Source organism: Aedes albopictus, chromosome 1 (assembly GCF_035046485.1).
Source record: "Aedes albopictus strain Foshan chromosome 1, AalbF5, whole genome shotgun sequence".
Taxonomy (NCBI): domain Eukaryota; kingdom Metazoa; phylum Arthropoda; class Insecta; order Diptera; family Culicidae; genus Aedes; species Aedes albopictus.
The window spans coordinates 26,659,400-26,685,215 of NC_085136.1; the positions used below are offsets into that span (position 1 = coordinate 26,659,400).

Sequence of the window (25,816 nt, forward strand, 5' to 3'; positions counted from 1 at the left end):
GAGAACTAACATGCCCAATATCGTAGTTGAATCCCGACAAGAAATGCGCCCATCTCTGCAAACGGCTTGCCGCTATTGTTGGAATTCCTTTGTGGGGATGGAACAAACTTAGCAACGGTTTATGATCCGTACGAATAGAAAACTTATTGCCCACCAAATACAAGAAATACTTGTTTAAGCCGTACATAATCGCCAGTGCTTCGCGATCAATTACACTGTAGTTCACCTCAGACGCATGTAAGATTCGAGAAGCAAAAGCGACTGGTCGTTCTACTCCGTTTTTCACTTGACTCAACACAGCGGATACTCCCACGTTAGAAGCATCACACGTAAGTATTATCTTCGCAGCCGGATCAAAGTGTGCCAATGTTATGTCTCGACAAATTTCGCCTTTCACACGCGTAAATGCTTCACGACATTCTGCCGTCCACTCAAACTTGACCCCCTTTTTGAGTAGTTTGTAGATTGGACTCATCAACGTAGCTAAATTCTTCACGAACTTGGCATAATAGTTTACTAACCCAGCAAAGGCCCTGACTTCACTTACGTTCTTTGGTTCGGGTGCATCTCGAATAGAGCGAATACGTTCATCAGTTTTCTTCAAACCATCCTCGTTTACCGTATAACCCAGAAAGTTTACATCACTTTTGAAAAACTGACATTTTCCTTTGTTCAACTTCAAACCTGCTTTATCCAGCACATCAAATACCTTTTCCAGCCTTTCGAGATGTTCTTCATCATTATCACCCGTAACAACTGCGTCGTCAAGAAAGTTTTGCACCCCGGGAATACCACAAAAAAGCTTTTCGAGTTCTCGTTGTACGATACCAGAAGCTGGCTTGACACCAAATGGTAGACGGTTCATCCTGTAAACACCTTTAACTGTGGAAATAGCGCACAACTCCTTTGATGACTCCGACAACTCAAACTGATTGTAAGCCTTCGACAAATCCAGTTTCGAAAACTTCTTCCCGCCGTTTAGTTTGGCAAAAATTTCATCCGCCGTCGGAAGAGGATGCTTCACGTCTTTGACATGTTTGTTCACCGTAACCTTATAATCTCCACAAAGCCTCAACTCCCCATCAGGTTTGAGTACTGGAACCAACGGGGTAGCCCATGGAGAACTATCGCACTTTGTGATAATACCCGACCGTTCCATATCATCCAACTGCCTAATCATTTTCTCTTGGAATTTAAACGGAACTTGGCGAGGCTTCTTGAAAACCGGTCGCGCCGTTTCCTCCACTTCGAGAGAAACAGTTTCGTACTTGTACTTCCCCAATTCGTCAGAAAATAGACCACTGTACTTATCCAACAATTTTGCGAGCTTCTCTTCTGTTCCGGTTACTACCTTATTGACCAATGCTAAGCGGATTCCGAAGGCTTTCATGAAATTTTTGCCCAATAGAGCAGGGCCATTTTCCTTAACTATGGCTACTAACACTGTCCTACGACTTCCATTATACTCAATTACTGGTGTAATCGCACCAATTACTTGTAACCTTTGACCTGAATAGAGCATCAGCTTCAATGAAGTTTCCTTCAGTTGATAGCTACAGTCGAATTTCGTTCGTTGGGCTACGTTTAGGTGGGCTTCGTTTTAACTGGGCGCCCGTTAGGTGGGCTATAGCCCAGTTAAAACGAAGTCAAACGTCACTTTTTGACGTGAAGCACGATTTGTCGAAGTTGGTAGCCCTGAATTTCTATTGTTAGTGATTATTTGACAGCTGAAAACTCAGCCCACCTAGTGAAAGTCTTTCACTAACTGGGCTGCGAGCTTAGTGCAACGAACGAAAGTTGACTGTACTCAAAGATTCTCGATACAGCGATTCAGGAAAAACACATACCCCTGCACCTGAATCTATTTCCATCCTATGAACCTGATTCGCTATCCTAACTTCGACTTTGAACCCCTCTTCTTCTGTTGATGCTATCTTGTTTACAGAAATAGTCGACTTACTAATGTAGTTTTGTTCCAACTCAATGCTCGACTCGTTATCGAGATCCTCTTCCCGATCGGCGCGTTCAGCCGTTGTCACATAAAACGCTTGTTGGTTGCCGCAGGCTGCCTGCAGATGCCCCTTCTTGTTGCACTTATTGCACGTCAGGTTTCGGTAGCGACAATCCTTTCGTAGGTGGCCCGTTCTGTTACACACCAAGCACCGCATTGCGCCGCCGGAAAATTGTTGCTTGTCCCGTCGCTGCTGTTGTTTCGCTCCAAACTCAGCCGCTTTCGTTCCCGGCAGTCGTCCTCCTCTAGTGTAGTTCACATTCGCACATATTTCCAACTCGTATTTTAACGCTATTTCCTGAGCTCTGTCGAGCGATAGCTTCTCGTCCTCCTCACTGTAGTGAGCGTGTATTGTATATTAAAATTGATAAAATTCATCAGTATATAGATGCTCACAAACACACATGGAAATACTAGGTTTCTAGCGTTAGCAATTCACTTTATGCCATTTCATGTTTAATAATTTTATAATGTTGTGGATGATACATGTCGATTTGCGTGCGTGCTATTTAGAGTGCACGCGCGAAATAAACATCGCACAGCTTCTGCGATGAAAGCTTTTGTTTGGTGCTTTCGAAGCAAATGCCTCCGAGTCTGTCGTCAGTTCGAATGCCCTCGTATGAATCGGAAGACAGCGACCGTGAAGCGAATGAGATGACATGAATGAGAATGTGCGTGAGTGAAATAGGAATAGTGTGTGGGTTTGGGATTTGCGTGGTCGTAAAGAGGTTGTTCCGAATGACAAGAAGGGAGTTTATGAACGAATTTTGTGGCGTATGGATGTTTCATGCGCGGCGTGCGAAATATGAACGCGAGTTTTGGTCGGGATTTTATAATTTTACCGCGGATCGATCACGGATACCACATGGCGCAGCCGGTGGATTTGGCGTGTGTGTTTTAAGGTGTTTTTTTGGGGAAAATGGCAAGGAATGTGATGGGTGTAGTGTTGACAATGTATATATGATGTTGTGAAGAAAAAATGGCCGATCGGGTAAGCAGTAAAATCCAGTAAGTGCAATTAGCAGGCGGTGAAATAAGGTAGAAAGGGGCAGTATTGGAAGTTTTCCTAATAAATTGTGTTGAAGTGTGCATGATCAGTGCAAGTCCCGTCCAAACCTAGACCATTGATATGGGTTTGTATTTGGGTAAGTAGAACTAATATTCCCAGTATTTTGTTCTGAAATAGAGAAATAATCCGGGCTCAGTTTGTGGAAGTTGAATGCTGTGGGAGTAGGTTAATGCTCGGAGACAATATTGAGTCAATGCTTTATGTTTATGGATGAAGTGCTTGTAAAGTGAATGGAGAAAACGTTGATTTGCTTCGAAATGAAGTTTTCGATATTTTTTAAATATTTAAATGGATGAGTCTTGTTCTTTTGTGTTTGTGTTCTGTAAAGGCATTGATTATATAATAGGGATTGATTTTGTTGGTCAGCAAGGGTAAACACAGGCCAAAAAAATATAGAATTGCATCATTTCTTCATTATTTCATCTAATCGTGAAAAGTAATTGGTTAAATGTAAAACACTTATAACGTAATGTGATCAAGTAAAATAAACCAATTATTTTACAATTGAACGGTGCTATGAAGTGGTGAATACAGTCCCGATTCGTTCGTTGGTGGCTCGTTAGATGGGCTGTCTCGATGGTTGAATGTTCGCTGGTTGGGGCAAACCCCAACTAAAAAGCACTGTCAATGTCAAAATCAATGTCAGAACGAGTTTGACGTCTGACCGCCGTCGCATCGCAGCTCCTATATACAGAACCTTTGTGCAAGTATGTGAGTGTTTCGTGATATATTTCTCGTCACTTGCGTGTGTCTAGAGCATTTTGATCAGTTGTCAGTTGCCCCAACGAACGAACACGATTCGCTAATCGGGGCGCAGTCGTGACCCAACCAGCGAATCCGGACTGTAATGGTGTTCCATAAAGTAGTTGTTCAAAGTAAAATATGAGCCAAAATTGTAGATATGAATAAAGTGCTCAATGTGTGAATAAAGAGAAAAATATTTTCATTTTCAGTTCCAAAGATTTTTTTCTATATATTGGCCATTTTTACCGAATTTAGTTTGACATTTGTACTACGTTTGGGCTACTTAAGTTTTTATTAAATTATGGATTGAAGTTTAATTTGTTTAACCTTCTTTGTGTATCTTTAACCCAAACCGTACACTACGTCAGGAAAGGTAAGTGTTTGCTTGTGTCTAGCGTCAATTGCATGGAGAGCAATGAATGATGAGGTCATGCTTGGTAGATGTGGGATATTTCTGTGATTTAGCTGGAAACGCAGTCTTTATTCTTAAACGGGTTTATTGTTTAGGTTATATTGACTGATTGATTAGAATTCCTGTTGCAGAGAGGGGGCAACCTGGAGTGGTAGTTTTGAGAAATATATGGTAATTATGTTTCGTTAGTTGTAAAGTGTTTTACATAGCTTTACAGAAGAGGTTAGTGAAAATGAACAGGCTTTTGATTTTACTATCATTTACACATACAGAGGTTAGGTTTTAAAATTCCCTGCTTTGTAAACTTGAAGTGGTTCAAGAACAAAGAAACAGAGCGATCAGGTTTTCAGATGAAATCATGAAGCAGAAATAGGGAACAAATGAGAAGTGAGGGGATAAAAAAACAGGAGCCGGAAAAATAAAATAGCAGATCGTGCAAAAACCAGAACAGGCCGATTTGACACATTGAGTCTAGAGAACTCAATACAGGACAGCGTATTTGAGATTAGATTTTGTGAATAGCTGGAAATGAGAAACTATGATGAGGAATGTCAAATAGAGCTTTTGAATGTGTTTAGGTTGTGATGCTCGATTGAACACGTTGAGTCTGAAAAACTCAATCCAAAAGAGCGTGTTTGAGATTAGATTTTGTGAATAGTTCGGAATGAGTAACTATAATGAGGAATGTCGAAGAAAGCATATAAATGTGTTATGGTTGTGATGCTCGATTGAACACATTGAGTCTAGAAAACTCAATACAAGAGAGCGTGTTTGATATCAAATTTTATAAATTAGCTCGATATGAGAAACTATGATGAGAAATGGCGAAGGAAGGTTTGAATGTGTTCTGGTTGTGATGTTCGATTGGACCGGAAACAGCGGAGCGAGTAGGTCTCCTGCTGAAACCCAAAGTAGCAGAGCGAGTAGGTCTCTAGCTACGAAAAAAAAAACAAAAAGTGCGATTGAGAACAGAGATAATGAATAGTTGGAATGATGATTGGATGAGTCTGGAAAATTCGATACAAGAGAGCGTGTTTGAGATCTAATTTTATAAATGACTGGAAATGAGTGATTATGATTGAGGAATATCAAAGAATGCGTTTGAAGTGTTCTGGTTGTGATGCTCGATTGAACACATTGAGTCTGGAAAACTCAATACAAGAGAGCGTGTTTGAGATAAGATTTTATGAATAGCTGGAAATGAGAAGCTATGATGAGGAATGTCGAAGGATACTGTTGAATGTGTTCTGCTTGTGATGTTCGATTGGACCGGAAACAGCGGAGCGAGTAGGTCTCCTGCTGAAAACCCAAAGTAGCAGAGCGAGTAGGTCTCTAGCTACAAACCAAAACTGTGGAGCGAGTAGGTCTCCAGCTGAAACAAAAAAATACAGCAGAGCGAGTAGGTCTCTGGCTGCAAATCTAACACAGCGGAGCGAGTAGGTCTCCTGCTGAAAACCAAAGTAGCAGAGCGAGTAGGTCTCTAGCTACGTAAAAAAAAACAAAGAGCGCGATTAAGAACAGAGATTATGAATAGTTGGAATGATGATTGGAATATGATAAGGAATAACAAAGGATGCATTTGAATGTGATCTGGTTGTGATGCTCGATTGAACACATTGAGTCTAGAAAACTCAATCCATCAGAGCGTGTTTGAGATTGGATTTTATAAATAGCGGAAAATGAGAAACTATGATGAGGAATGTCGAAGGAAGTATTTGAATGGTTCTGGTTGTGATGCTCAATTGAACACATTGAGTCTGGAAAACTCAATCCACGAGAGCGTGTTTGAGATTAGATTTTGTGAATAGCTGTAAATGAGAAACTATGATGAGGAATGTCGAAGAAAGTATTTGAATGGTTCTGGTTGTGATGCTCGATTGAACACATTGAGTCTAGAAAACTCAATCCAAGAGAGCGTGTTTGAGATTAGATTTTATAAATAGCGGGAAATGAGAAACTATGATGAGTAATGTCGTATTTGAAAGTATTTGAATGGTTCTGGTTGTGATGCTAGATTAAACACATTGAGTCTGGAAAACTCAATTCAAGAGAGCGTGTTTGAGATTAGATTTTGTGAATAGCTGTAAATGAGAAACTATGATGAGGAATGTCGAAGGAAGTGTTTGAATGGTTCTGGTTGTAATGCTCGATTGAACATATTGAGTCTGGAAAACTCAATCCAAGAGAGCGTGTTTGAGATCAAATTTTACAAATAGCTGAAAATGAGTAACTATGATTGAGGATTGTCGAAGAATGCGTTTGAATGGTTTTGGTTGTGATGCTCGATTGAACACATTGAGTCTAGAAAACTCAATACAAGAGAGCGTGTTTGAAATCAAATTTTATAAATAGCTGGAAATGATTAACTATGAACACATTGAGTCTGGAAAACTCAATCCAAGAGGGCGTGTTTGAGATTAGATTTTGTGAATAGCTGTAAATGAGTAATTATGATTGAGGAATGTCGAAGGAAGCGTTTGAATGGTTCAGGTTGTGATGCTCGATTGAACACATTGAGTCTAGAAAACTCAATCCAAGAGAGCGTGTTTGAGATTGGATTTTATAAATAGCGGGAAATGAGAAACTATGATGAGGAATGTCGAAGGAAGTGTTTGAATGGTTCTGGTTGTGATGCTCAATTGAACACATTGAGACTAGAAAACTCAATCCAAGAGAGCGTGTTTGAGATTGGATTTTATAAATAGCGGGAATTGAGAAACTATGATGAGGAATGTCGAAGGAAGTATTTAAATGGTTCTGGTTGTGATGCTCAATTGAACACATTGAGTCTGAAAAACTCAATCCAAGAGAGCGTGTTTGAGATTAGATTTTGTGAATAGCTGTAAATGAGTAATTATTATTGAGAAATGTCGAAGGAAGCGTTTTGAATGGTTCTGGTTGTGATGCTCGATTGAACACATTGAGTCTGAAAAGCTTAATCCAAGAGGGCGTGTTTGAGATCAAATTTTACATATAGCTGAAAATGAGTAACTATGATGACGAATGTCGAAGGAAGTGTTTGAATGGTTCTGGTTGTGATGCTCGATTAAACACATTGAGTCTAGAAAACTCAATACAAGAGAGCGTGTTTGAAATCAAATTTTATAAATAGCTGGAGATGATTAACTATGATTGAGGATTGTCGAAGAATGCATTTAAATGTGTTCTGGTTGTGACGCTCGATTGAACACATTGAGTCTGGAAAACTCAATCCAAGAGAGCGTGTTTGAGATCAAATTTTACAAATAGCTGAAAATGGGTAACTATGATTGAGGATTGTCGAAGAATGCGTTTGAATGGTTTTGGTTGTGATGCTCGATTGAACACATCGAGTCTAGAAAACTCAATACAAGAGAGCGTGTTTGAAATCAAATTTTATAAATAGCTGGAAATGATTAACTATGAACACATTGAGTCTGGAAAACTCATTCCAAGAGAGCGTGTTTGAGATTAGATTTTGTGAATAGCTGTAAATGAGTAATCATGATTGAGGAATGTCGAAGGAAGCATTTGAATGGTTCTGGTTGTGATGCTCGATTGAACACATTGAGTCTGGAAAACTCAATCCACGAGAGTGTGTTCGTGGTCACATTTCATGACGTATTAACAAAAAAAGGAAGTAGTCCGACGTTTTTATTTCCTGAGGTTGCATTTAAATTATTTTGATGAATCCTGGCAAGCTTCACCCCTATATGTATATTTTTTTGTAACCTAATTGAAGATGAGAATATATAAAATGGAAAATATATAAAATGAAGACAACATGTGCTCCTGGAGTCTAATTAGTACTATCCAAGATAGTATTTTAATAACAGCTAACAATTCCTTAGGAAGAAAAATCAGCTTTGTCAAGATTAAATTAAATTCGGAAGAGGTAAACGACTGGGAGGAAATATTGAACTGTTGTGGCTTTCTCAGTCAAAGATTTAATTTTTGATTTAATTCAATGTTCGACATAAGAGCCACGTACCAAGTTCTAAAAGAGCATATTAACCTCAATTTTTTGAAAATTGATGAGAAGTGTAACATATAAAGTATAGTTTTTTTTACAGAAAATTTTGTTTTACTTTAGAAAAATACATAATGAAGTTGACAGTTAGTTCACTGGGGGATAGCCATGAAAGCAGAATGTGTAAATAGGCCAGAATATGAAATTGCTTAGAGTGAGGTGAGGATTGTATCAAAAGCCTAACATAATGCCAACTTAAAAGTCTGGATAGGTATAAGCCGTCAAAATCAAGTTTTTTTCTACCAGTATAAAAAAAAAATGCCACAACCCAGAACTGTCGTAAAATCTTCATCAATATTTTAGATTCGTATCCGAAGTTATAAACAGTTAAAAACTGTATTGATAAATGTATAAATACTCTGATGTTGAAAGCATGCATAAAAAAAGTTGACAAAACTATTACATTTTTTTTCAGGAGTTAGTATGACCCAACTTTATGTGGATTGGTTTTAACTATTGGAATGAATCTTCTAGAAACTATTTGTAGAATAAAGTATAAATAACATCAAAGAATAGAGAAGAAGGCGAATGTAGTGAGCGTGTATTGTATATTAAAATTGATAAAATTCATCAGTATATAGATGCTCACAAACACACATGGAAATACTAGGTTTCTAGCGTTAGCAATTCACTTTATGCCATTTCATGTTTAATAATTTTATAATGTTGTGGATGATACATGTCGATTTGCGTGCGTGCTATTTAGAGTGCACGCGCGAAATAAACATCGCACAGCTTCTGCGATGAAAGCTTTTGTTTGGTGCTTTCGAAGCAAATGCCTCCGAGTCTGTCGTCAGTTCGAATGCCCTCGTATGAATCGGAAGACAGCGACCGTGAAGCGAATGAGATGACATGAATGAGAATGTGCGTGAGTGAAATAGGAATAGTGTGTGGGTTTGGGATTTGCGTGGTCGTAAAGAGGTTGTTCCGAATGACAAGAAGGGAGTTTATGAACGAATTTTGTGGCGTATGGATGTTTCATGCGCGGCGTGCGAAATATGAACGCGAGTTTTGGTCGGGATTTTATAATTTTACCGCGGATCGATCACGGATACCACACTCACAAATTCGATCAAAGGCCTTTCCACTTAGTCCATCCACAAATTTGTTCACCAGAACATGGGACAACTGATCCCCAAACTTGCAATTTGCAGCCAAGTTTTTGATCCTGACTATCCAGTCATTGACAGTCTCTGGACCATTCTCCCCCCGCTGCGCTCGAAAAAATACTCGTCGTTCTTTGTGGACAATCACTGGTGGAGTGAAATGCGTTGAAAGTGCCTTGCAGAGAAAATCGTAGTCTTTTTCCTTTGGTTGGTCCGGTGTACACAAATCCCTTAGCAGCTTGTATGTTTTCGCACTCAGATGGTTGATTAGAACCGCCTTCCTCATGTCATTTGGAATCCTATTGGAAACAAAAAACTGTTCCAACTGCTCTTTGTAGAGTTCCCATTCTTCACACTCTCCGTCGTAGCACCGAAAGCTCGCCGATGCCGCCATCTTGACGTCTGCTTACTGCCGAAACTTTTTCCGTAATTTTCCGGTCTTTCTACTGCATCCGATGTTCCGCATCCGTAGTTCCTGGTAGCATTCGGATCCCGTCCTGTCGCCAATGTGATGTCCAGGAATAATTGATGAGTATTTCGCTTGTTACTGAATATATTTATTTCCGACTGATGGTTAACAACATCTCGTTCGCTGTCTACTCACTAACTGACCACGAGGGGTGCATCAATGCTGATTCCAGTTATACCATTACACTTACATATATCCCTCCCTATCTTCGCCAGCAAGAGATGTTGCGGCGGCGACGCCAGCGACATTCTTCCTCTATAGTTTATTACCTCTATTACCATGCCGCTTAAAAGTCATTGGGACCAAATGATAACTGCATGGCATAGGGAAATGGAACCATCTCGGCAGGGGTCCTATTTTGGGCACTTTTCTGCTATAACTCAGCCAATTCTGAACCAATTGACACAATTTTCGGAACGCGATGAGATACGTATAGTATCTACACGTGTACAAAATTTCAAGTCAATTGGTTTGGAATTGACTGAGTTATAGCGAAGAGTGCCCAAAATACCGGCCGCTGCCCAAGTGGTTCGCTACCCTATTAGAGTATTCTCCGTGGTAATTGTGCGCTTTGCATTTGTTGCGAGCAAGCGGGAGCTGCGGGAATGCACTCTGACTTTACACTTTTGACATTACTGGACGTGTGACGACGACGCGGGTCACTGTGATTGGTGACACCTACTAGATTTCTTGATGTGTCGTGAGAAGTTGTCCACTGTTTAATATATTATGTTTCCAGTTTAAAACCGAATTAGTGACATTTTTTCTTTGACTTCCGCTGCTTTAGCCTTGCGTTAAACACAATGTCGGAAGTGGGGCGCTGTATAGAGCACCAGGTGTACAATACAGCGCCCCACTTCCGACATTGTGTTTAACGCAAGGCAAAAGCAGCCGAAGTCAAAGAAAAAATGTCTCTAATTCGGTTTTGAACTGGAAACATAATATTGACACGAAACTCCCATCACACAGTAATCAAACACTCTTTTAGGCGGGAGTGGACATCTGAATGTGGATCATAGAGGGGAAGGGTGGGAAATGTTGAAGCATTCGGGGAAACCCTTATTGGTTTAAGCCCTATAGCAACTTACTCCGATAATTGTTGGTGTAATCGATCGTTCGCAAATGTGATCAAATCAGTCCAAATCACCATACGTTAATCTCATGCTGGTTCCATCTTCAGTCATCCCCGCAAGACGCGATCGTCAGGTTGACCGATCATCCAACCTGATGCATCGCTCGCGTCAAGTACTTACAGTCCCATAAACCACTCTTCAACAAAGCATCCCTATTCATCACCAGACTAGCGCGCTAGTAAATCCCCACCGGGCGCAACGGGCAGCTCCCTCAGTAGAGGGCAAGCAGCTCCAACGCGACAGGTAGGTAGCTGCCCTGTGGCCATTGTTTTCTCCGCGCGATCATCGCGCGGTTGAGGAGCATCATTATTGACATGCCATATCGTCACGCCACGCCACAGGTTCATCTGCCATGCCTCAGCCACCATCATCGATTGTATTCAAATGGAAGAAAAGGTATACTGCGCGCTAAGTCGGTACCATCATCATCAGTAATGTGTACCTATTGCATAAGAGTTAGTTTATTTTCTTTTTCGCCTGGAACTCTCAGACTTCGCCGACAACGAGCTGCTGTCGTCGATGGACGACACGTTCAAGAGATTGATCATTAGCAGGTCAAACGAGTCAATTTGGCTAGACATCATTGGCATGGTTACATCTTAACACAAGCCTACTTGATGATATGCCTACATACGTTAGCGTCACTCACAAGTGATTTTCCCATTCTTCACGGTACCACGCCTACTATGTACCGCGGTGCTATCTGATTCGTCATGATCGCGTTTCCTCATGGCTACCGCGATGCATGGGTGCAATGAAAATCGTTCACGCTTCAGAGCACCCTTTTCTCGGAAACTACGATCAAACTTTGTTTTGAATTTAAATCAACAAAACATTAATTGCACCGGCATATTAGCATATCCACCCTTGCAAGACCACAGGTTCGCTTATCGTGCGAAAATCCATATGTTAATTGGAGACACACTTCCCACAAGAAAGCATGCCAAGAACTAGCCCCGAACATAGAGAAACAGACCAACTAACAAGCGTTTTCCTTCTTTCGTTTGCTTTCAGATGAAACTCGTTTGCATTTTTGCGCTTCTATTGGCGCTGGTGTCGGCTAGTTCAACCACTAGCGACGAATCCAAAGACGTCGAAGCGGATGTGAAACGAATACGGATAGATCCGGCCTTGCGGAAGGCACTGCTGCGTGCCCTGCGACACCTCAAGGAACGCCAGGAGGAGAGCGAAAGCGAGAGCGAACAACAGTACGACTCGAACACCACCGAGGAAAACTTCGCCACCACCATTCTGGACGAGATCCTCGAGGAAAGTACAACGCGCGATCGCAACACCAACATCAAGTATCACACGTTCACGGCCGATTCGGACAACAGCTCGAACGGTGAAAACGAAATCATCAAGACGATCATCATTAGCAAACCCAAAACGACTCTGTCTCCACCGAAGGAAGATCCCCTGACCATCCCGGATCCAATCAAGGATCTGGATAACGACTTGAATACGAACCAGGTTGCTCGCAGCGTTTCATCCGGATCGAGCAATCAACTCCAGAACGACGAGAAGGTTTCGATCGTCACGGCCTTGCCTAGCAGTAGTACGACTCAAGAAACGGCTTCTGCCCCAACCACTACCACTGCTCCACCGACTACGACAATCAAGCTCCCGACTCACAACTCCGACGGCGAAAACATCGAACGAGTCAAAAGCGAAGACGTCAAGATCTACCAGGCTCCTCTAGTGGCTGCCTTCACTGTACAGCAAGACCAACTGGGCATCCCTCACAATGTGATCCCCCTGCTACAGGCTCCCCCTAAGAAAGTTCCCGTAGACTTCCGACCATCAACTCCAATTGCTCCAACCACCAATTCAGCAACTCAAGTCCCCTCAGCGCCCAACCCCACGCAACCCACAGCTACCGTTGCCCCGATCCCTCTGAACACCAAATCACTCGAAGAAAAAACTCGCCTTCTTGAGCAACAGCTCATCACTCTGCAGACGCAACAGCGCATCCAAGAGCAGCTGCTGCGATCGAAGATCCTCCAAGAGCAACAGATCATCCTGCAACAACAGCAGCAACTTCAACATCAACGTGCCCGCCTCGAGGAAGAAACACGACTACGATTGCAAAAGTTCGAAGAGGAACAGCGTCTCTTCCGCCAACAGCAACAACAACTCCAGCAACAGCAACAACAGCTCAAGTTCCAACAGCAACAGCAGCAACAACTTTTCAAACCATTCCCCAACCAACAACTTCCCAGCAACCTCCCACCACCACAGTTCCAGCAACTTCAGCACCAACCACAACAACTTCAGCAACCTCAGCAATTGCAGTCACAACAACAGTCCAAGCCCGCCATCATTCCTCTGCAACCTCTGCAACCCCAACAACCCCAGTTCTTCCAAGAGCTCCCTCGTCAAACCCCGGCCGTCCAGTTCATCCCCAGCGTGTCCTTACCCAGCAAAACCATCCCCATCTCCGTGGAACAACAGCTTCCGTTCAAGGAAGCCGTCAACTTCCAATCGATCCTCCCTCGAAACCCCGACATCGAACAAATCAAATCCCTCAGCCAACCTCTCCAGCAGTTCCCCATCATCCCGCCTTCGCCTCCCCAACTCTCCAAACAGCAGCTCCTCCCCCTGAAACCGTTCCAATCCTTCAACGTGAACCCAGTGCAGGCCCCGCTCAACATCCAAGGCCCTCTACCTATCGACCAGCAGCTTCCTCACCTCCAGCGCACCCGCGTCTTCCGCCACGAAACCGGAACCGGCAACTTCGGCTTCAACCAGCAACCCAACGTCCCGTTCCGTCCCTCCCAACCGATCCCACTCACCGGCTTCCAGCCACTGCGCAGCGACAACCAGCTCCAGAACCTCCTGGTCCAGTCCGGTATCACGTCCCGTTCGGCCGAAGATTTCAACATCATCACCAAGGTGCTGGCCCTGAACCACGGAATCCCCCAGTCCTCCTCCCAGCAGATGTTCGCCAAGCTCAGCCCCGAACAGCAACAACAGCTACTGTTCCGAAAAAAGTAGGCCATGCTTCCGCCCCCTCTCTTTTCCTCTCCTCCCATCCCGCCACCCCTAACACAACACACGCATGCGAATGAGTTCCCGAGATGAGTGACACCGCCCGAGTGAACGACGGATGAGTGAATGCGAGAGTCGCCAGTGACCTAGTCTGCCATATTTATTGTGTGAGCGAGTGGAGAGCGCGTTTCTTAGCACACAGCAACAACCCCACACGACCTCAGTTTCACGTTAGCCGCAGCTGCTTTCCCTACCACCCGCTCTTCTAACCCAGATCCCCCATTTCACTCATTTGTCCTGCCCTATCATCTCTATCTTATTCACCCAAGTAAGTTATTTCTTAGATACAGAGAAAGAGTAAGTTTAACGTTGAACCATTCGTCATTGAAATCATTGCCATCATCAAGAATTTAAAAGCAGTTTTCTTGTTCAAAACAAAAGATTTTGCCATGAAAATGTATTCACTGCATTCCACATGAGGAATGGAATACAGTGAATATATTTTCGTGGTCATTGTTTTGATTTACAGTGAAAAAACTGCTTTTCGTTTTCCGAAAAATGATGACGAATGCTTGAGCCTTAACATAGCAGCGCGATATCGATCGGCGGGAAGTTCATCCAATAAGTAAGTTTAACGTTCCACCACCACCAACCACCAACCCTCCATTGCAACTCAATGTAACACGTCTAGATAATCTAACACTTCACAAATCAACACAAATGACCATACGAACGAATAGACGGATTTAAAACGAGAGAGAGAGTTATAGAAATGCCACGATTGGCGTTTGGAACGGTGCGATGACGGCGCGGTGGGTCGTATATAGAATTTTCCCAGTAAGGTTTACTAATAATTTATCGAAAATAAATGACACACTTTTTTTAGTAGAGGTTGGAGAATTTATTGATCCGAACGGTCCAGACGTTGAAGTTTGATGGAATGGTATTTCTCGGTTTAAGAATCAGGAAGAATGGGATTTAGGTGCGTTTCATGAGTATTCCTGGGGATTTCAGAGGAGTTCGAGGAATTTTCAAGGGGTATCTGGGGAGTTCCAAAGGGTTTCACTGAGTTTTATGGGTGTTTCAGGAGATTTCAGGTGTTTTCCAGGGGATTTCCGGGGTTTTCATGAGTTTTAGAGGTGTTCCAGGGCGTTTCAGGAGTGTTACGGGTGGATTCAAGGGCGTTACATGGGCTTCGAGAGCATTCTAGGGCGTTTCAGGAGCGTTCCTGGAGGTTCCAGAGGGGTCGTTTCAGAGGGGTTTCGAAGGCTTTAGGGACATTCCAAGGGATTTCGGCGATGTTTCTGGGGCTTCAGGAGCATTTCAAAAGTGTCATGGGCGTTCCAGAGATTTTCTGAAATCAGGGATCTTTTGGAGCATTGTGAAAAACTTACACAGCCTCATGTAACTATGTATTGTAAAGGACAATATATTTCGAGTACATCGCTCCCATTTTCTCGAGTACAAATCTGAAGAACCGACAAACGTATCTGGCTGAAAATGTAACTTGATGCTTGCTTCCGCACAGTAAACATTGAGTTACATTTTCAGCCAGATCCGTTTGACAATTCTCTAGATTTGTGCTCGAGAAAAAAATAGCCGTGTACTCCAAAAACCTTGTCCTTAAGTGAAGAGTTTTTCACCAGTTTGAGGATGTCCAAGAACTTCCTTCCTATTTATACGTCATGAGATCTATCAACGTTGTCTCTAAGAGATTTATGACGAAGGTTCATACTCAAACAGCTTCAGATAACTATGATCTACTCAGTGGGGAGTTCAATGATTATTTAAAGTAGTCCAAGAACTGCCTTCAGTAAAGGTCATCGAATCTACGAGAGCTACTAGTTGTATCTACAAGCGCAACTATGAGAATGATAATTAAACTTTCACAACCTGATGCAACTGGGGTCTCCAGTTAGCTTAGTCCTTAGTGATTAGGGCTATGGATCTCCAATCTGGAGACGGCGGGTTCGATTCCCGTTTCGGTCGGGAAAATATTCTCGACTCCCTGGGCATACAGGGGATAGACAAAATGATCGGGACAGGCAAAATTTTCACTTTCCAAAAAATGTTCAACTGGCTGTAACTTTTCGAAAAGTGCATCGAATATTCTCAAATTTTTATTGTAAGTTCTTCAACTAGTTGTGTATCAGTGAACAGAATTTGGAAAATATCGGACAATTCTTCACGAAGTTATAAAGATTTTTGAAAAACATAAAATTATCCGATAGCCAACTTTGAGCTGTTATATCTCCGGATTCAATGAACCGATTGCAATGAAATTTTGACCATTCATGACTTATATAATGAACTCTGGAAAACATTTGACTTAACTTGAAATTTTTAACAAGCGAAAAAGTAATAGCGATTTTATTTTTTTCACGATTTTTTAGTAAATTGGTCAATTATTAATATGCCTCCCATTACTTTTTCAATTTATTGGCGGCTATGTTGTTACTTTCCTTCAAAACGCATTTACACTCCCGTTCAAAAGTTTGGGGTCACCCCCTCAAAAACATGTCATTTTTTTAGGCCCATATCTCCGCCAATTTGCGTCCGATTTCAAAACCCTAGGTTTCATTCAAAAGATAATAAGTCAAAGAAACTTTGAACATGATGTAAAAGAAACTTTTTCAAAAAAATTTGTATGTAAACTTAACCCAAAGTTGCCAAATTTTCTAAAAAATGAATATAAACTTACGGCAGTGTCGCTGGAAGTTGGGTCGACCAAATTTTAAGATGAGAGCGGTAATATGACCCATTTTCTATTAGCTTTCAACTGCTTTTTACAGAACTTAGCTAAAAAATCTAGAAAAAAAGTTATTAAGTAAATTAATCCTTGATGTCATCGACCAAAAGTTTGGGGTCACCCCTCAATATGATGTATCGGCCAAAAGTTTGGGGTCACTATCGTAAAACATGGAAAAGTGATTTGTTGATATCTTTGTCATCTTTCATTCAATTTTAATTCTTCTTGGCTTATTTGAAACAAAATGAATGATACTTACTGCATAGACATTGAACCACACATATTTGTTGAAATTTACATACTAAAACTTAACGTAAAGTTGCCTCATTTTTTGAAGCGTGGTAAAATGTGCTAACTTTACATAACATTTTTATATACAAAAATCGTTAAATACGTTAAGTTGAAGACATCAAACGTAAATTTAGTTAATTATCTTTGAAATGAGCCAAAAATAATTAAAATTGAACTATAGATGACGAAGATATCACCAAATCACTTTTCCATGTTTTACGATAGTGACCCCAAACTTTTGGCCGATACATCATATTGAGGGGTGACCCCAAACTTTTGGTCGATGACATCAAGGATTAATTTACCTAATAACTTTTTTTCTAGATTTTTTAGCTAAGTTCTGTAAAAAGCAGTTGAAAGCTAATAGAAAATGGGCCATATTACCGCTCTCATCTTAAAATTTGGTCGACCCAACTTCCAGCGACACTGTCGTAAGTTTATATTTATTTTTTAGAAAATTTGGCAACTTTGGATTAAGTTTACATACAATTTTTTTTGAAAAAGTTTCTTTTAAATCATGTTCAAAGTTTCATTGACTTATTATCTTTTGAATGAAACCTAGGGTTTTGAAATCGGACGCAAATTGGCGGAGATATGGGCCTAAAAAAATGACATGTTTTTGAGGGGGTGACCCCAAACTTTTGAACGGGAGTGTATATATAAGTCAATTAGAGGGAAACTAAATGAACTATAATTTGCATATTGAATTTTGAAACGATGTTGATGTTTTGGATAATTTGGTGTTTTATGAGAAAAAATAATCTAATCGTTATAATTTTCTTCCGTGTTAAGAATATTAAGTTAAGTCAATGGGTTTTCATAGCTCATTATATAAGTCATTAATGGTCAAAATTTCATTACATTCGGTTCATCGAATCCGGAGATATAACAGTTCAAAGTTGGATATCAAATAATTTTACCTTTTCCAAAAATCTTTATAATTTCGTGAAGAATTGACCGATCTTTTCCAAATTTTGTCCACTGATACACAACTAGCTGAAGAATTTACAGTAAAAATTTGAGAATATTTTATGCGCTTTTCGAAAAGTTACAGCTAATTGAACATTTTTTGAAAAGTGAAAATTTTGCCTGTGCCGATCATTTTGTCTATCCCCTGTAGTGTATCATTGTGCTTGCCTCACAATATACTAATTCCTGCAATGGCTGGCCAATAAAGTCCTCCAATTAATAACTGTGAACACTATGTTGGAGAGAGGCAGGCCCAGTTCCGGTGAGAACGCCGAGCCATAATGAAGAAGAAGAAGAAGCATGCCACAATTTCACTTTCGGTTTCCATTGTGTCTAATCTACCAAATTATCTGTGCGGAGGGGAGGCTTATCGTAACGTCTCCCCACTCGTGAACCTAAATGACGTCCTAGAGTTCCTCTCTGGAGCCACCATCTTGATCAAATCTCCTTATTCCATGATTTACTGCTCTCTTCGATGTCTAGTACAGCTGACTACTCTTTTATACCTTTAAAAAGATAATCTCGCGGGGAATGAAACCTATTCGATCTTGCCTTCAGGGTTTCCCAATTCTTGGCCATAGGGCCGGCCGAGGGGTCGGCTCTTCTCGGGACCAGTGTTAGTCAAAATATCGCCCACTCGAAACGCTACGAACTGCTGGAATTATCTTACCTTACCGATCAGGCTAAGGCAGGGGTTGCCTCCTTTCGACTCGGTTCATGGCTGTTTGTCTCCAGTTCCGCACTCTGCGTAGAGTCCGCAGATCGTCCTCCACTTGGTCGACTCACCTAGCTCGCTGCGCTCCACGTCTTCTTGTACCGGTCGGATGACTCTCGAGAACCATTTTAGTCGGGTTGCTATCCGACCTCCTGATGACGTGACCCGCCCACCGTAGCCTCCTGATTTTCGCGGTTTGGTCGATGGTTGGTTCTCTCAGCAGCTGGTTCATTCGCCTTCTCCAAGTCCCGTCTTCCATCTGCACTCCGCCGTAGATGGTACGCATCACCTTTCCTTCGAAAACTCCAAGGGCGCGTTGGTCCTATGCGCCTAGGGTCCTAGGGTCCATGTTTCATGCCCATAGAGGACGACCGGTCTAATCAGCGTTTTGTAGATAGTTAACTTCGTGTTACGGCGAACTTTATTCGATCGTAGAGTTCTGCGGAGTCCAAAGTATTTATTAGCGTGGTTCAAAAAATCGTTTTTGCTCCACACCGCCCATTCGATTCTTTACCAGATTATATGCCTTCTAACAAAATTTGAGCTCATTTGGTTGAAAATTGAGACTGCACAAGGCCGTCAAAGTTTGTATGGGAATTACTATGGGAAAACGATGTTTTTCATTCAATCAACCGTAGCATTTCCCCAAGTGCCCTAGTGGGTTAGTCGACCCTTGGTAATCCTAAGCTACTCTATCAGCTACAACTTTGCCGAAGACCGCATTCAATTCGGACGCCTCATTAATTAACTATCGATTTGTATCCAACTGGGCAAACTTTAACTATGATCCTCCAGCTTCCCAGCAGGCAACATTGCTGCATATGGCGCCAAAGATAGCACACTGAAATCATGGCTACTATGTTCCACTGCAGAATGCAGTGATGCCCACCGATTAGTTTAACCATCATGAGTAAAGATTTCGATTCTGAATAAAAATCGGTAACTAATTAATGAGGCGTCCGATTTGAATGCGGTCTTCGGCAAAGTTGTAGCTGATAGAGTAGCTTAGGATTACCAAGGGTCGACTAAAACACTAGGGCACTTGGGGAAATGCTACGGTTGATTGAATGAAAAACATCGTTTTCCCATAGTAATTTCCATACAAACTTTGACGGGCTTGTGCAGTCTCAATTTTTAACCAAATGAGCTCAAATTTTGTGAGAAGGCATATAATCTGGTTAGGAATCGAATAAGCGGTGTGGAGCAAAAACGATTTTTTGAACCACGCTAGTATTTATGCACGATTTCCTACCACAATGCGCCTCTGAATTTCTCTGCTGGTGTCGTTATCGGCGGTCACCAGTGAGCCCAAGTTCTTGAATTCTTGAACCGCCTCGATTTCATCAACGTCGATATAAATTCGGGGTGGTGGGCGCGGTGATTCCTCCCTGGAGCCCTTTGTCATCATGTACTTTGTTCGACACATTAATGACTAATCCGATTCGCCTGGTTTCACCCTTTAGTCGGATGTACGTTTCCGCCATCGTCTCAAATTTACGAGCTATAATATCATCGGCGAAACCAAGCAGCTGAACGAACTTGGTGAAAATCGTTCCACTCGTGTTTATTCCCGCTCTCCTTATTACACCCTCTAACGCAATGTTGAACAGCAAGCACGAAAGACCATCACCTTGCCGTAACTTTCTGCGAGATTCGAAGGGACTCGAGAGTGTCCCTGATACTCGAACTACGCACATCACTCGATCCATCGTCGCCTTGATCAACCGTGTCGGTTTATCCGGGAATCCGTATTCGTGCATAATCTGCCATAGCTGTTCTCGATCGATTGTATCATACGCCGATTTGAAATCGATGAACAAGTGATGTGTAGGCACGTTGTATTCGCGGCATTTCTGCAACACCTGGTGGATGGCGAACATCTGGTCCGTTGTAGCGCGTTCACCCATAAATCCAGCCTGATATTGCCCCACGAACTCTCTTGCAATCGGTGATAGACGGCGGCATAAAATTTGAGAGAGTATCTTGTAGGCAGCGCTCAGTAGTGTGATCGCGCGATAGTTCTCGCAATCCAACTTGTCGCCCTTTTTGTAGATGGGACACACGATACCTTCCATGCATTCCTCCGGTAATATTTCCTCCTCCCAAATCTTGGTAATGACCCAGTGTAGTGCTCTCACCAGTGCTTTTCCACCGTATTTTAGAAGCTCGCTTGGTAGTTGATCTGCCCCAGTGGCTTTGTTGTTCTTCAACCGACCAACCTCCTCCTCAATCTCTTGAAGGTCAGGGGCCGGAAGTCTTTCGTCCTGTGCACATACTCCTAGATCTGTTACCACGCCACCTTCGGTACTTGCAACGTCGCCATTGAGGTGCTCATCGTAATGCTGCCGCCACCTCTCGACCACCTCACGCTCGCTCGTGAGAATATTCCCGTGATTATCTCGGCACATGTCGGCTTGTGGCACAAAGCCTCTGCGCGAGCGGTTCAGCTTCTCGTAGAACTTTCGTGTGTCATTAGCGCGGTACAGCTCTTCCATCGCTTCGCGATCTCGTTCTTCCTGCTGGCGCTTCTTCATCCGGAAGACTGAGTTCTGCCTGTTCCGCGCCTGGTTGTAACGTGCCTCATTCGCTCTCGTACGGTGTTGCAGCATTCTCGCCCATGCTCGTGCCCATGCTGCATTCTTCTCGTTTTTCAACTGTTCACATTCGCCGTCGTACCAGCCGTTTCTGTGATTCGGAGTCGCGAAGCCTAGTGCAGTAGCCAAGGTACTACCTATGACGGATCGGGTGTCCCTCCAGCCATCTCCAAGTGTAGCTGCGCCACGCTGCTCTTCCGTTGATAGGGCCACTGCTAACTGCTGCGCATAGTCAACCGTAGTAACCGGATATGTATTCAAAGTTATTGGATCAACGGTTTCATGGTGCAGAAAGAAGCAAAATATTATGGCCATATCTTCAAGTGAATCGGAATACGTCGCCTTGAGTGCAGCCACTGCAGAGGCGCTTTGGTTGGCCGGAGTTCTTGAAGGCATGAAAATCAAAGATCCGAAGACACCAGTAACCATTTTTAGGACAATAGAGGCTGCATCGGCATGGCCAACAATTTGAAAACAAAACGAAGCAAGCACATAGATGTCAAAAACCATTTCATCAGGGATCATCATATTGCTGCAGGACGAATCCAAGTGAAGGCTTTCGATACTCAAGTAACAATTAGCTGACGTTTTCACCGAGTCCCTGGACCCTGGACAGCTTCACGAGATGCGAAGGAATCTAGGGCTCAACGATTGAGAGGGGGTGATGACGTAGCAACCCGGAAGTCAGAAGCAATTGTTAAACTAATCACAGCAATCCTGCTTCTTTGACTTTTACTGATTCTTTGTCATTCTCAAATCAACTATTCAATAAACCACATGTTAATCCAAGCTCTGCGTTTAAGCGGGCCCCACACGAGCATCAATACTTTATTATTATCGATACTTTTTGTTGGAATTTTCGTCAAACTCGTGGTTTTCCCAATGTATTTATGGAAAATCTTTCGATTAAGCTCAAGGTTTGATGGAAATTTTGTCAAAAAGTAGCGATATTGATGAAGTATTGATGCTCGTGTGGGGTCCCTTTTATAGCGGCCCCCAGACGACATCAATATATTGTTGGATTGAAGGAACTCCTGAATATATTGCTGCCGTGTGAAGGCAACATCAATATATTGATGCAAATATTGAGGGAAATTAGAAAAGTTTAGCGGCCCCAGACGACAGAAGTATTGACAATATTTTTATTGTCAATAATTTTCGACAATATTTCCACCGAGTTAAGCGGGCCCCACACGAGCATCAATACTTCATCAATATCAGTACTTTTTGTTGGAATTTTCATCAAACTCGTGGTTTTTCCAATGTATTTTAGGAAAATCTTTCGATTAAACTGAAGGGTTGATGAAAATTTGGACAAAAAGTTCCGATATTGATTAAGTATTGATCTAGGTATGCTCGTGTGGGGTCCACTTTAGACCCGGGTCGCCCACACTGCGTCGGTCCACACAAAAGTCGATTTTTTTATGATGCCGATCGAAACAAATGAGGGCGACACGCACAAAACATGGTTCAGCTGCTCTCGGTTAGCGTGGCCGAACTGAGAGAAAGAGACAATGCTGACGTCACTGTTCAAGCGCTCATCGACTTAAGAGCAACCTCCCACTTGTGCAGTGGTGCCACATACACAGATTTACCTAGAATTACACAGATTTTTTCCCATTTTTGCCTACAGATATCTGAGATCACAGATCAAAGATTTTTTAAGTAAAAAAGTTTTTTAAGATTTTTGAAACAATGGCACAATGACCTTCGTAAAGAAACACTTTTTTGTTTCTCACTTTTTGTCAATTAGTATTTATGGAAACGATCTACACAACTTCGTTTTTAATCTTTAGCTGACTGGGTCTTGTACCATCTCGATGTGAGAAATCAGCGAAAGCGAACTTGACTCTGATCCCCTGATTCGCGCTCCTTTTTGCCAACTGATGTTGTAACGGTAATAATACCTTAACCACTTTCAAAAATGTATAGAAAAAGTAAACAGCTCATTATTGTATTTTTTACGAATAATCAGACTTTGGCGACGAAATTGAACTCGCCCTAATCTGGTACTAACCTAACATTTTTGACACATTTTCGCCTTCTTTCCCCGATTCAGGCGAAACCAGCTGATTTTGTTATGAAAACATAAACAGCTGGTAGCCGAGAACAATAAGGATGAACGTAAACATCGGTGAACCAGCTGGTTTTGTTGTGTAAACATGACCAGCTGGTGGACCGAGAACAAAAGACCTTAATGGTAAACATTGAGACGGCCGGCGAAAACTGTCACATTATCGGGCGAGTTGCAAAAACCCTGCGACTGAGATTGACAGCGAAATCGAAAGCGAAATATGAGTACGACGAAATTTATCGCATCAAAGTCTAAGTCGAAAAAAAATCGCAATAGCTGTAGGAAAAGAGTTTAGCGTTCATTAAAAATTAAGGGCAATCAGAACTCAAGTTGAATATGTATTGATTCTTGTATAAATTAAATTTCCTAGTGAGAGGGCCTCAGGCGCATTGTTCTCGATGTTCTTGTGGATTCTGATGATCTTCAGATGCAAAGCAGTGTTTTGGTATATGGTTTTATTCCATGAAAATTATTTTAGGTGTATTTTAGGTGACAATAATAAAAATTATGAACATTTTTCTTTTTTTTTTTCATTCAAGCAAATTGTTCAAAACAATTCGATTTTTGAGACATTGATTAATCACAGATTTTTACAAAGATATTCTGGAATTTCCTACAGATGAAAAAGATTTTTTTGACCAAAATCACAGATGAAAACCGAAAAAAATGTGGCATCACTGCACTTGTGTGCACCGATGGACATCGATGAGAGCGTGCAGCGGGAGGTCATCTTAGCGGGCGGACACACGCTAACCCCCAGCTACCCAGATTGATGTCAAAGCGACCCAGATCGAGCAAAACTGCAGTTACTCTAAAGTGGGTAAAGGTACCTTTACTCAAATCTGGGATACCGGTATTGGCTGCAAAATCTGGGTAAAGGATACCCTGATTTAGACGTTTCTCATCAGGGTATTATGTACCCATTTTTACATAAATGAGTAAGCATGCACAATGTCATCCCCCCTCAATTTTATTATTCGGCCGGAAAAAAAATCTTAACAAAATAAAACTCATTGGCGATTTATTAGTGTCTACAGTTTTCTATCACTAATATAAAGGATTTTTTCGCAGAATGGCTTGTTCGACGATGGAGATGATCCATATTTGAATTTGGTAGCCTGCATACATCCTTGTGTAGATTTTCACGCCAAGCTGGCCAGATCCTAAATGTATGAGAAAACAGAATTAGCGAATAAATCAATTATTGGCTGAAGAAAAACATACCTGTGACTATTGCAGAAGGTGTTCAATTTGTTTATCCAACATCGGGCTACTTCCTCCCGCGACTACTCCTAACCTTGCCATTTTTTTTTCAGTCGGCAAGCGGCGCAGAATGCCTGAAAAAGTTTAGGATAGGTGAGAGCATGATTGAATGGACAAAATGAATTACTTACCACCAGTCAGCAGGTTGCTGGTACCGCCATCCAAAGTTTCTTCGTGGTCGCTCATTTTTCGGTTTGGACTCCGCCGCGAACAATGCGAAAAAAATTGTCTCAAGTCCCATTTACCCAGATTTTGACGTTCACCAACAACAAGAAAAAAATGGGTATCGAGATTTCCGCGAAGACCCCTCTACCCACAATCAGAGTAAACCTTACTCTTCTGGTGTGAGATCCGTTACCCAGATTTTGACAGCTGCGAATAACATAAAAATCCGGGTATAATCGACCCAATCGATGGGTAGTTTCAGGTTAGCGTGTAAAGTGTCGGCCAAGGGAACCGGATCGTGCCATCTGACATTCGTATGAACACTCCAAGGTGGGGCTCTCTGATGTGCTGTACGTGCTGAACTTCGAGTCAAATCTCATCTAGCTAGCCGTAAAAGATGCCACGATCGTTTTCGATGCCAGCGGATGCCGTATGCTCAAGAAACTTTCTCATTCTCATTCATCGGCCACAAGAAGCATAGGCGTCAAGGGAAAACGGGCTCACATGAAGTTCGAACGTATAGGTTAACCATGGTGCTAGATCTAATCAACACGCTATTGAGAGGACACCCAAAATCATCCGCTCGGGCCAAGTCGGTGAGATCCTAAACAACACGTTGGACAGTGAGAAGAACTAGCCTAAATGTCTCAAGGCTAAATGTTAAAATTAACAAATATAAAAAAGAATAAAAAGCGCGTTGGACAGGTTCTGCAAAGAGAAAGGAATCAAATAGCAGTTTACCGTTCCGTAGTCCCCCAGCAGAACGGCGATTTGCGTGCTGCATGATCTTGGACTCTAGTCTACCGTTGAAGTATTGGGCCGAGGCTATCAAGACGGCCAACTATCTGCAAAGCCGTATACCCACCAAGCTGTTGCAGAAGATCCCGTTCGAAATGTGGAGTGGGGAGAATCCGGTCCTGAGCCACCAAAATATTTTTGGATAGCCGACGTATGTGTGGATTCCCCAACAGAAGAGATCGAAATTAGGAGCGGAATCAAGGAAGCTGATGCTGTTCTTCGGGTATTCCCAGAAACACAATACACACCGCTTC

The 25,816-nt window shown here is 42.2% G+C and overlaps 1 protein-coding gene and 1 long non-coding RNA gene across 3 annotated transcripts in view; one reads left to right on the plus strand and one right to left on the minus strand.

Moving 5' to 3' along the window:
• The window catches only part of LOC109415184 (alpha-protein kinase 1), a 199,512-nt gene extending 184,685 nt beyond the window's left edge, over positions 1-14,827 (plus strand). For both annotated transcript variants that reach the window (XM_062844253.1, XM_029855763.2), the window contains one exon: positions 11,968-14,827. In XM_062844253.1, the coding sequence (XP_062700237.1) occupies positions 11,968-13,950 (1,983 nt within the window). In that variant the 3' untranslated portion in view covers positions 13,951-14,827. The remainder of the gene's footprint in view (positions 1-11,967) is intronic.
• Positions 14,828-24,336: 9,509 nt separating this feature from the next.
• Positions 24,337-25,193, minus strand: LOC134291724 (uncharacterized). Its single transcript, XR_009999259.1, has 3 exons — positions 24,731-25,193; positions 24,561-24,673; positions 24,337-24,499 (listed from the first exon to the last, which is right to left on the minus strand). It is a non-coding gene; the product is annotated as an uncharacterized LOC134291724 (long non-coding RNA).
• Positions 25,194-25,816: the final 623 nt, after the last annotated feature.